Consider the following 12,966-nt stretch of genomic DNA (forward strand, 5'->3'; position numbering starts at 1 on the left):
TTGGTCTGTTGCTGTACATTTTATATCGATGGCTGTGTAGCACCTTTGAGAAATACGTCGGAATAGGTAAACTCGACATGAATATTGCTTTGCGTCCTATGCAATAACTATGGTCATTTGTGTGGAAGTCGTCGATTTAGTCACGTTATAGAACATACGTATTTTAGAAGACTTGGTATTTTATTTTGTTGTTGCTGCTCTCGAACTCTCAATTTCAATCGGGAATAGAAACTATTAATAGAAAATGGAATGTTTTTATTTTACTACCGAGATTTCAGTAAACAAGTCAACACAAATAACTACAGTCACAGCACCATTTTATTTCTCTTTTCTTTCATACCTAATCTCTGACAAGATTGACATCAAAATACAAATAAAGGAAAAGAAACAGACACTCTTAAATACCTTATTTACATTTTAAAAATTAACACAAAATAACAGGGTAACCTGGCTCGCACCACATTCATACATATATTTATAAATCACACTTATTAACTGGCAAACGGCACTGGTATCTCTCCATATATTATTAACACAACAGCTTCTACTATCTCTTGTAGACTAGTAACTCTCTTTCAGAACTGGTTTCAAATTATTAAATTCTTTCTCAAAGAAAATAATGTACATGTCTTTAATCTGTAAAAACACCCTTAAGTCAAGAGTCCTAAAAATAGCACCCTTAAGTCAAGAGTCCTAAAAATAGCTAGGACATTTTTATTATTAAAGCTGAATGTAACTGAAGCACTTTCCAATATTAACAGCAAAATTCATAAAAAACGAACTATATTTTCATTCACGTTTTCTTTGAGCAAATATTAAACTGGCATTACAAATTTGTAGTGGGTTTTGCTCTTTAACTGCAAAAAAGGGAATATTTTCAAGGTATATTGCATGAAACCTGATAATTATTGTGTGGGTTCTTCCCTTATACTCATCCAAACAATAATCATAAGATATGCACTTTAATATATCGTAAAACCCTCATAGATGAAGTCTAAATCATTTATTACATGTTCCACATGTGATGTTTATGATCGAATAAAAAGTGTCCTCTTGATATGGCACCAGTTAATGCCAAAAGACAACTTTTTGGTGTTGATATTTTCGGTGAGAACGTCAAAGAGTCGTTTTGGTATTGGTAAAAAAGATATGGTTCTGTATGCATCAAGGGGGCTGCATGGTTATACAATCCCGCCAAAGCAATTGAACATAGCATATACATATAGATAAACATGTATAATGAGATGTTTGACCGTGTATAAAACACTATTTATTCCCTTTACTGGTTAAACAATAACGCCTTTTGCATCCCCTTGCAGCACACTTTTAAATATTTGAAAGACAATTTGACGTCTGACGTTTTCATAAGGGCCTAAAATTTATATATTTGAGTGGTTCATGTAATTTTACTACTAGTTTCATCACATTGATTAAACAGGTTAAAATATTCATATATCATTAATTGTCTGAACAGTAAGACGGTACAATAAAGAACCACAAAAGAACATAAAATTCAGAAAACAGCAACATTTGAACTAGACACAAAATAGTTTCTCAGAAGAATTATATACCCTGTAAAATAATAGAAGTAATGACATAATGTTATCTTATGTTAAAAATGATAAGTTCATATTGGGTATTTATTCCAAATATTAACAAGGATTTTGACTACTTCCACCTTTTTCTTGCTTTCAAAATAAAAAAACATCTATTTTAATCTATTCCATCTATTAATGAAGGCAGCTTAATACTACTGAGTCACAGTTTTTCCCACTTGTGTTTTATAATGGAAAATCAACAAAGAACTTTTTCAAGGCCGATAACTCTAAGCATTAAAATAATGTGAGATTTTATCCTTAATTCATGCACAAAAACACATAGTGTTTTGGATAAAATATTAATAATTTTTCCATTAAGTAATGCGATTTTTCTCAATCAGAAAACAAGGACGATTCTATACACAAATTAAAAAAAAAACAAGAGGCCCATGGGCCTTCTTAACGGTCACCAAAGTTTGAATATATAATGAAACAAATAATGAAACAAATTAAAGACATATAAACACTATATACTAGGCCTTCAAGTTGGTCAGTGATTTATAAATTTGACTCTTTAGTCTATGAAGAGTATTTGCTTCCATCAAACCTGTGAACTTAGAAGTATTTTTTGAAATTTTAATCATCTGGTCCCCCAGGGGGTCATCGAGGACTGATATGGATGTTAAAATCATGCTATATCTCAGGTTTATAATTCTAATCAAGTTTGACTCATTTCCTATGAAAATAATGTTCATAATGTTCATAAATGTTTTTTTTCTATTTGGCCTTTTGGCCTCTCCCACAGCCCCCTGGGGGGTGGGGACCATATAATTCACAACTTTTATTGGCCTTATGCCTTAGAAGGTTTGTGCAAAATTTCATTGAAATTACTTTAGCAGTTTTGGAGAAGTCGAAAATGTAAATTGTTTACAGACATACGACGGACCAAAGGCGATTAGAAAAAAACTTCACGCAGAAATATAGATAATTGGTAACAGTTTCCTAACAACAAAATCTATATCCCGTCCTTGTAAAACACAGTTATACTGTTAATGTAGGAGTAAATCTATAAACCCTTAAAGAATGAACTGATACTGACATCATTTTTCCTGAATGAATAATATGTGCATATTAGTATATATATTTTGACATGTTAAAACTCTTACTCCAGTCCTGGCAAAATAAGGAATAAAACATTTCAGATGAATATCTCCATGCATTTAAAGAAGATTTACACTTTTGTTCAACAAAAGAAAACAATAAAATCAATACAATGCTGTACACATAATATACACATCTTATTCACCCCTTAAGATACATCTGGATTCTTTTAGTTCAAGAACTGGAGCAGTCCATAATGAAAATTTAGGGGTAAATGGGTTATTACTATTCAGGACATAACAAACAATAACTTCTAGTAATAATTTGTTAATTGGTCAATCTGGTCATATTTATGATAAATATTTGGGATTAAAATGGTTAAATAATTTAACAAACTTTGACATACAAATGATGTGTTGGGTCGATACATACAACACACAAACAATTTGTGGGGGTCTTTAATACGTAGATTTAATGGCACATACCTGAGGTTAGGTCACATGACATAACATATGATCATGTGACAGAAGACCAGATCATGTGACTGAAGATATAGTCACATGTGACAGATATAATCATCTGATTGAAGGTTTGGTCACATGATTGAGAAGAAAAAGTCATGTGACAGAAGACATACCTGGTCATGTGATGGAAGAACGGGTCATGTTATAGTAATAGCATGAAGTCATGTGATAAAACCATCCAGACAGCAAAATCAAGACTTGAAAAACGGTGTTCATGACATTTTCATGACGTCAGTATGCAATAAATTTGCAGATTTAGCACTTAGGTGACTTAAATGATAATTGTGATGATGAAATATTGCACAATCCAATAATCCTTTGTGTCGATATCAGCTGACACAATAAAATTAAATATTAAAATATTTTTTTCATCGTAAGGCTGAAAATATGCATATTGCCTTTGTGATGCTATAGACAGACTTTAAATCCAAATCTTGAAACCTGAAAAATGTTTAATGTAAAAGGGAAATAACCTTGAAAATGAAAATGTTATATGTGGTATGTAAAACATCTAACAGTAGACATTTTTCTATCACATGGTGCGTAATCTGTAAAATAAAGGGATCTAAAATACCCTAGGCATTTTGTGTTGAGGTAAACAGGATTCTAAAAAGGGTCATGAAATTAGAGATGGTTTTGGGTGTATGTACTTCTTTTGTACTAGAGATAAATATTTTAGTTAATTCCTGGTCATGCCTTGAAAAAACCCTGAACCCCTAATTTGTACACATTACAAACTGTACATCTTGAAACCTTTTTTCATAAAGACTATATTAAGTTTGCTTGCAAACTGTAAGTATATACCTGAAGAGCAGATCATCTGATAATCAGGAGACTCATTTAATATTTATCATCATCAAACATCCGTCATATTGTATTAATATACAAGACTTAATTGTACATATATTACAAAGCCACTTTTATACACAGGTATGTAATTATAACATAACTCGTTTTCTTTAATCTTTTATATATTATATAGCTTCTGTTTAACTCCCCTAATTAAACATCTGGACACATCTATCTCTACAGCTGGACCTGTTCATTATGAAATCACAGGGAGGAATGAGTTTATTCCAGATTATTTAATACCCAGCATATACATCATGTGCTGAGTGGAAGAAGTTTGACTAGTTTTATACAGCACAATTTAATTGCATTTAATGTATTTCCTCTAATATAACACATTTTAATTGCATTTCATATATATTTCCTCTGTTCAATATTTTGTCTCTTTAAATGATATAACAACATATCAATACCTGCTACAAAGAGCAAATGAATTTCAGATATTAACTCATTTACCCCTGAAGACACATTTAGACTCTTCAAAATCAAAGACTAGACCAGTCCATTGTGAAATTTTAGGGGTGGATGAGTTAAACTGATTGTTAATCTGTATACTGTGGTTATAACTGATAAATCTTTTACTGAAGTTTTATGATGCTTCGTAACTTACAAAGTTAATTTGCAATCATAACTTCATTGAAAATAATCTATGGTGCATATATTTGGTATACATTTATTTACCATATTTGCTTAAATAAGCACTCCCATCTCTGTAAAGTTTTCTACTCGCTTCATGTGGTAGCATTGAATTTAATAAAAGCTCACAACTAAACTACGTCTATTTTACCAAGTTATTTTATAACTCTAGCTGAACTCTGGCGATTAAAATTGCGTTAACAGAACATTAATGATGACAACGCTTCTCTTTATTTCTGAATCATTGATGTTTAGGGTCACAGGCAAATGTTGTACTATGATAAGTAATTTCTTGATAGACTGAGTGATAATCACAACAAATACAGTAATTAATAAAGTCCCCATTTAAAAAAATGACACTACAGTATGTTACATACACATGTAAATAAATTAGGAACAGACAGTATCGTGTGTTGAGTACTTTTTGTACTATACAAACCATACTACAACACGATTAAAACATCTAAATCATTTGTTACCGTAAACTTGGTAATATTTGTTGTAGTTTAATTTCATACATTTCAATATATGAACATGAATTGTTTTCGTGATAGATGCACTTTTTTTGACTTTATGCAAGACTTGTGAATGCTATTATAGATCTACAAATCACAATTCGGGGGAAATTGTATACTGACCTTATATATGAATTATAGCATGTATACCTTGCATCAGATTTCTTTATCAACTTTGTCTTTTGTCTTGCTGCAAATCTTGTGGTAATTTATTCCTTCCCTTCAAAATATTGAATTAATGAAATATTATTTTTGTATCAATATTGGAAATTATTCCAAATTGATGATGTGTTTATTTTGGTCCAGATCGAACGAAACCTTGGAGGGGTGGTGCAGCCCCCATGGGAGGCCCCTGACTTGCAGGAGGCCCTGATGGGGGTGACATTAAAGGTACACTTGTCTGTTGGCTCATCATGAGAGGCACCTGAGGGGGAAACTGTGGTGAAGGTCCTCCAACGGATTGTTGTGGTATTCCTGACATTTGGTTCATCCCTCTTGGGGGCCCCATCGGAGGGGGTCCCACAGGAGGGGGACCTGCGTACTGGCGTTTTCCACTTGCATCAGGCATTTCAGGCGTAATCCCCATGGGGCCGTACAGCTCCCTTATCACAAGTAACACTGTGTCCTCGGACTCCCTATAAATAAACAGACACGGTCAAAGGTCAAATGGTCAAAGGCCAAATGGGAAAATAGTAAAGGAATCAAAGTTGTATATCTTAATATTGTAAAATTACATTTCTTTAGAAAGGGCTACGTAAGTCACTATAGAAATAAAGTTGATAAAAGAAATAATTTCAAGTCCTTCCCTGAGGCCAAGTTGATTTGCACTCTTCTCAAAGACAATCAGTCTTTACAGAAAACTTTTCAGCTCAAAGACAGAAGAGATTCCAGAAACAAAAGAGCTTACAAATCGAGTGATTTGAAGTTATATACTAAAAGAGGAAGAATTCAAATGGTGTTGCCCTCTAAACAGTATTTGAATCCATATAACTCTTAGACTGGAACAGAACATTATAAAGTTATACAGGTATATATTAAGTGAGGTAAGACCTTTAAAAACTAAATATTTATATGTTAAAACTTACCAGTAACATCCATGACTAGCAAGGGCAAACAGATAATCATTAAAGCTTTCTATTGGTCGCTCCTGTAGAACGTAGTCAATACGTCGGCCCTCATTCATCTGTCCCATGTAGATCTCTTCCTCAACACCTGAGGCTATTGCTGTAAAGGGAGATAATAGTTACAAAGGGAGATAACAAACTATAGCTAAAAGAGAAAATTTATTATATTATTACACTAATATAAAGGTAGACATCAGGCGAGTTGATTGATATAATGAAGATAATACAATATAGCTGGTTATTGTCTCTGGGATAATATTTTCGTAATTTCATGGGTAAATGTCTTGATTTATATCCGTAAAACATTAGAAATTACCATATTCGACCCAATAAGCGCCCCTTCCCCCTATTTATGCACCAATTTCACTTCCTTCGAATTAAATGCAGACTGAACATATGAAAACTATTTATTTTCTTACTGATTTCTTTTATGGCTTACTTTGTAGAATAATTTTATGAAAGACCAAATCTAATTCTATTAAGCCCCCCCTGATTCGCCTCAATTTTTAAGTGACTTAGGCGCTTACTGGGTTGAATGCAATAGTTGAATTATATATATTCACAGAGGATATTCTAGATTTTTAGCAGTATTACTTTGTCTTATAAACTGAAGCTGCCTTTGCTTTGCAGTTTCATCAATAGTAGTAGAATAGAATTTACCCAAGCTGACAAGCACAGGATTTTTACAACCTGGAATCAGATTCTTATCATGTCCATCTACACTTTTTACACCAAACTTACATAGTTTATCATCTTCTTCCTGAGACAAGTCATGCATGACTGAGGAGATCTGACTGTCCACTTGTTGTTCCAGTGAATCTCCGAGAGAGGGCTCCGACGTCCGATGAGCCTTAGCGAAGTCATTTATTGTGTTCCAGGTACTCTTTAGTGAATCTACAATTTTCTGTTTTATATCGGCGCCTACCCTTGTTAAGCTTTCTTTTAATTCTGAAACACAAAACAAAAAAGCGGTCAACAAAATGATCATGAAAATTCAGTAAAACAAGAGGCCCAGAGGACCTGTATCACTCACCTGGTATGTTAAAATATCATATTATATATTATTTATTATATGTATTTAAAATGTAAATGTTATGATGATGAATATCAGAAAGACTTACCAAGATGGAGCCGTTTACGACCTTTATGATGTGGTATGAGTACAGGTTTGATATTTACGGCTGATGATGTCACTAAGGGCTCCAGTCTGTAGGCCTTTAATAATAACATACCAAGTCTCATCACCATCATTAGATTCTCATACTGTATTTAACTAGCATCCATTCTCACTATTGGTACATTTATTGAATTCATTCAATGCTAACACTCATTAAATATAAAACAAATCTTTTGGAATAAAGTTGCAATAATCTTGGTTTTTTTTAAAGTAAAACTTCAATTAGCTATGTATTATAAACAAAATATACACTATGTCCAAGAACTACCAGGTAATAAGTGTTCCATATTATCTAATAGCCAATTGCAAAAGTACTTTCATCCTACATGTATATCAATAGAAGTATGATAAATACCACGAACATTGATGCTAGCTAGTACGTACTCCATCTTTTTTTTACACATTTTTCCATCTAATACATTTATAGTATATTTTGCGTACATGTAAGGACACCTACCATCCCCCCCCCCCACCAAACACACACAAACTTCTAGCCCCTTGCCCTTTAAATACATTTTTTATATCCCTGTGCCAAGTCCAACATTGTTTTATATGTAAATTTGAAGAAATACAATGGCTTTGAAGTTAATTAACAGTTGACTTATCATTTTAAACATATAACTGTGTTTACAGTCATATTAAACACAAATAATAAACAGTTATATCACTTACCACTGGGTCAAACTGGAAAGAAAGAAAACGTAAATAAATAAAATGAGGCCAAGAGATCTTATCTAATACTTAGCATACTAAATATTATTTAATAACTTTGATATTGAAGCAAATATCAACTAATGTTTATATAGAAATAGGTTTTCTTTAGTACATAAACGCTATTGGCTCCATATGAAATTGAAAAGGGATTTGACGCATAATGAACTGGCTATATGTTTTACTTTAATTTGTACATTTAACAGAAAATTTATCGATGACAAAACCAGAGAAAAGTAAAAAAACGAAATCAAACTTACTGGATGAAATACATTGAATAATCTGGAACATGTGGGGAGTTTGAAGTCTTCCCCAACTTTGTCGAGACCACGGGCTGAGAGAAATACACCAATCGGTGATCCCATGGCAATGAAGGCGCTTGGTTTGAATGAGAGCTGCGGATAGATCACACTTGGTCGCCCCGTACCTGAGACTCCCTGTATGTACTCCACGTTAATACTGGCCGATCGAGAAGCACTGAAAAATAGAAAGAACATAATGTTTTGCTGGATTTGATAGTATCTAACATTTCATTTGATACAGAGTCAACTGGAACTACAAACCGATGGCTGACTCATACCCTCCTCTGCACAAATTTAGTAATAACTCCATTTAAAGGGGATATTGTAGATCTCTATACAGTTTACTCTTTATGTCAGGGTTCTATATACCAAATTTTATCAAAATCTGTCAAGTAGTTTAGGAGAAGTTTGTTGGACAAGTTTGTGTCTACAGAACCAGATTGCAGTATACCCTCTCCTCCCTTATTTTTGTTGCAGGGGACACACAAATCCTCCATATAAAATTGAAAGGGGATTTGTCGTGCTGTGGGGGGTATAACAAATTAGTAGATATTTGTTTGTCATTGTCAAGAGAGTAGAAAATGTAGCCGTCAGGGCAGGGAACAAACCAAGGATCCCAAATACTAGCTGAAGGTTCTACCAATTGATAAATATAGTCAATAACGAGAAATTATTTAGCCTCAATTTTGACAGAAAAGTTAAAACTTAATTTACAAATACCAAGTGTTTCTTGATAAGTTACCTTAGTTTACTCTGGTCATTCTGAGACTTCATTTCTTCCTCTAGTCGTTCTCGTACTTTTCTCTCTATCTCCTCTTTAGCTTTCCTTTCTGCACGTTCTTCATTTCTTTGCTGAATGTAAACATCATCAATTTCATGATAATACTAATTGTTGCAATAATAATATCAAAAGTCGCTTTACTTTATTGCCGAAAATTTACAGATGGTTTGATAAGAATACTGTAAGCATACTTATTTTAGCATTATATAGTCAAATTTTAGAACAAATCCGAAAAACTGCAAATTATGATTTGTTAGTGCAGATGAAAATTAGCCCAGTTTGGTGGTTCTGTACTGAAAATAACTTGTACAAAATTCAGTACGAAAAGCATTATAATAAGTTCTGTACTGAAAATAACTTGTACAAAATTCAGTACGAAAAGCATTAAAATAGGTTCTGTACTGAAAATAACTTGTACAAAATTCAGTACGAAAAGCATTATAATAAGTTCTGTACTGAAAATAACTTGTACAAAATTCAGTACGAAAAGCATTATAATAAGTTCTGTACTGAAAATAACTTGTACAAATTTCAGTACGAAAAGCATTATAATAAGTTCTGTACTGAAAATAACTTGTCAAATTATACAAAGCATTATAATAAGTTCTGTACTGAAAATAACTTGTACAAAATTCAGTACGAAAAGCATTATAATAAGTTCTGTACTGAAAATAACTTGTACAAAATTCAGTACGAAAAGCATTATAATAAGTTCTGTACTGAAAATAACTTGTACAAAATTCAGTACGAAAAGCATTAAAATAGGTTCTGTACTGAAAATAACTTGTACAAATTCAGTACGAAAAGCATTATAATAAGTTCTGTACTGAAAATAACTTGTACAAAATTCAGTACGAAAAGCATTATAATAAGTTCTGTACTGAAAATAACTTGTACAAAATTCAGTACGAAAAGCATTATAATAAGTTCTGTACTGAAAATAACTTGTACAAAATTCAGTACGAAAAGCATTATAATAAGTTCTGTACTGAAAATAACTTGTACAAAATTCAGTACGAAAAGCATTATAATAAGTTCTGTACTGAAAATAACTTGTACAAAATTCAGTACGAAAAGCATTATAATAAGTTCTGTACTGAAAATAACTTGTACAAAATTCAGTACGAAAAGCATTATAATAAGTTCTGTACTGAAAATAACTTGTACAAAATTCAGTACGAAAAGCATTATAATAAGTTCTGTACTGAAAATAACTTGTACAAAATTCAGTACGAAAAGCATTATAATAAGTTCTGTACTGAAAATAACTTGTACAAAATTCAGTACGAAAAGCATTATAATAAGTTCTGTACTGAAAATAACTTGTACAAAATTCAGTACGAAAAGCATTATAATAAGTTCTGTACTGAAAATAACTTGTACAAAATTCAGTACGAAAAGCATTATAATAAGTTCTGTACTGAAAATAACTTGTACAAAATTCAGTACGAAAAGCATTATAATAAGTTCTGTACTGAAAATAACTTGTACAAAATTCAGTACGAAAAGCATTATAATAAGTTCTGTACTGAAAATAACTTGTACAAAATTCAGTACGAAAAGCATTATAATAAGTTCTGTACTGAAAATAACTTGTACAAAATTCAGTACGAAAAGCATTATAATAAGTTCTGTACTGAAAATAACTTGTACAAAATTCAGTACGAAAAGCATTATAATAAGTTCTGTACTGAAAATAACTTGTACAAAATTCAGTACGAAAAGCATTATAATAAGTTCTGTACTGAAAATAACTTGTACAAAATTCAGTACGAAAAGCATTATAATAAGTTCTGTACTGAAAATAACTTGTACAAAATTCAGTACGAAAAGCATTAAAAATAGGTTCTGTACTGAAAATAACTTGTACAAAATTCAGTACGAAAAGCATTAAAATAGGTTCTGTACTGAAAATAACTTGTACAAAATTCAGTACGAAAAGCATTAAAATAGGTTCTGTACTGAAAATAACTTGTACAAAATTCAGTACGAAAAGCATTAAAATAGGTTCTGTACTGAAAATAACTTGTACAAAATTCAGTACGAAAAGCATTAAAATAGGTTCTGTACTGAAAATAACTTGTACAAAATTCATTACGAAAAGCATTAAAATAGGTTCTGTACTGAAAATAACTTGTACAAAATTCAGTACGAAAAGCATTAAAATAGGTTCTGTACTGAAAATAACTTGTACAAAATTCATTACGAAAAGCATTATAATAGGTTCTGTACTGAAAATAACTTGTACAAAATTCAGTACGAAAAGCATTAAAATAAACTACAGCTAAAATAAGTATGTTTACAGCATTGATTTTTATAATTTTTCACTGTTCTTGCTCAAACCATACAATTTCTGTAAGTTACATGCAATATTTTTCCTTTAGATCTAAGGCGAACTAATTGTAATATATAGAAGGCTCTATATGGTGCCAGTATGCTATCCAATGCCTTCAATAACATTGATGAAAGATGATTTTGTGAATTTTTATGTTACAGAGAACATGATTGATCCATTCCACTCAAAGCCTTTCTGATGTCCAAATAAACCGCTAACTTTTAGCTTACTAGATTAACACACAACTGATCTATAGCTGAAGGTAGCTCACTCTAATTCTGTTGTATATCTTATCTAATACTGTACAGCATTTATCAAGGTTACTGGCATGTCCTAACTGGTACATATTACAAAAAATTTGAATTTTGAAATGTTTGAAATGTTTGAAATGTCTTTCATGTACCTTTCTGTGTTTCTCATCCTTGATAAGTCCCTGGAGTTTTTTCCGGGGTCCCATTGGAAGTCCGAGGTCCTTCAGATCTCCTTCACTACACAAACTCTGTAAAAACAATTATGGAAAAACTTCATCAAAATGGATTTTATCCAATTAACCTTAATATTAAATCCCCTTCATTCATTCCCTTATTTTTCCTCATTTTTTTCCCACCTACGTCCTTTCTTCCCTTCATACTTTTCCTCAGATAATTTCTCATATTCCTTCCCACCCCCACTCTTCTCAACCCACCCCCATGCTTCCCTTCCAATTCCACCTGTTCCCTTCCCACCCCCACTCTTCCTCCCCCACCCCTACTCTTCCTCCCCCACCCCCACTCTTTCTCCCCCACCCCCACTCTTCCTCCCCCACCCCCACTCTTCCTCCCCCACCCCTACTCTTCCTCCCCCACCCCCACTCTTCCTCCCCCACCCCCAATCTTCCTCCCCCACCCCCACTCTTCCTCCCCCACCCCTACTCTTCCTCCCCCACTCTTCCTCCCCCACTCCCACTCTTCCCCCCCACCCCCAATCTTCCTCCCCCACCCCCACTCTTCCTCCCCCACCCCTACTCTTCCTCCCCCACTCTTCCTCCCCACTCCCACTCTTCCTCCCCCACCCCCAATCTTCCTCCCCCACCCCTACTCTTCCTCCCCCACCCCCACTCTTCCTCCCCCACCCCCAATCTTCCTCCCCCACCCCCACTCTTCCTCCCCCACCCCCAATCTTCCTCCCCCACCCCCACTCTTCCTCCCCCACCCCTACTCTTCCTCCCCCACTCTTCCTCCCCCACCCCTACTCTTCCTCCCCCACTCTTCCTCCCCACTCCCACTCTTCCTCCCCCACCCCCAATCTTCCTCCCCCACCCCCACTCTTCCTCCCCCACTCTTCCTCCCCCACCCCCAATCTTCCTCCCCCACCCCTACTCTTCCTCCCCCACC

General features: G+C 33.8%; 1 protein-coding gene across 1 annotated transcript in view; it reads right to left on the reverse strand.

The window, feature by feature from the left end:
* Positions 1–675: 675 nt before the first annotated feature.
* LOC138335348 (phospholipase DDHD2-like) overlaps positions 676–12,966 on the reverse strand; it is a 30,408-nt gene continuing 18,117 nt past the window's right edge. Inside the window, exons 14-21 of the mRNA XM_069284391.1 lie at positions 11,997–12,092; positions 9,220–9,329; positions 8,436–8,652; positions 8,137–8,148; positions 7,409–7,502; positions 7,029–7,235; positions 6,249–6,387; positions 676–5,798 (exon numbers count right to left, since the gene is read on the reverse strand). Of these exons, the coding sequence (XP_069140492.1) occupies positions 5,456–5,798; positions 6,249–6,387; positions 7,029–7,235; positions 7,409–7,502; positions 8,137–8,148; positions 8,436–8,652; positions 9,220–9,329; positions 11,997–12,092 (1,218 nt within the window). The 3' untranslated portion in view covers positions 676–5,455. The remainder of the gene's footprint in view (positions 5,799–6,248; positions 6,388–7,028; positions 7,236–7,408; positions 7,503–8,136; positions 8,149–8,435; positions 8,653–9,219; positions 9,330–11,996; positions 12,093–12,966) is intronic.

The sequence above is a fragment of the Argopecten irradians genome, chromosome 11, assembly GCF_041381155.1.
Source record: "Argopecten irradians isolate NY chromosome 11, Ai_NY, whole genome shotgun sequence".
In the NCBI taxonomy this organism is placed as follows: Eukaryota; Metazoa; Mollusca; class Bivalvia; order Pectinida; family Pectinidae; genus Argopecten; species Argopecten irradians.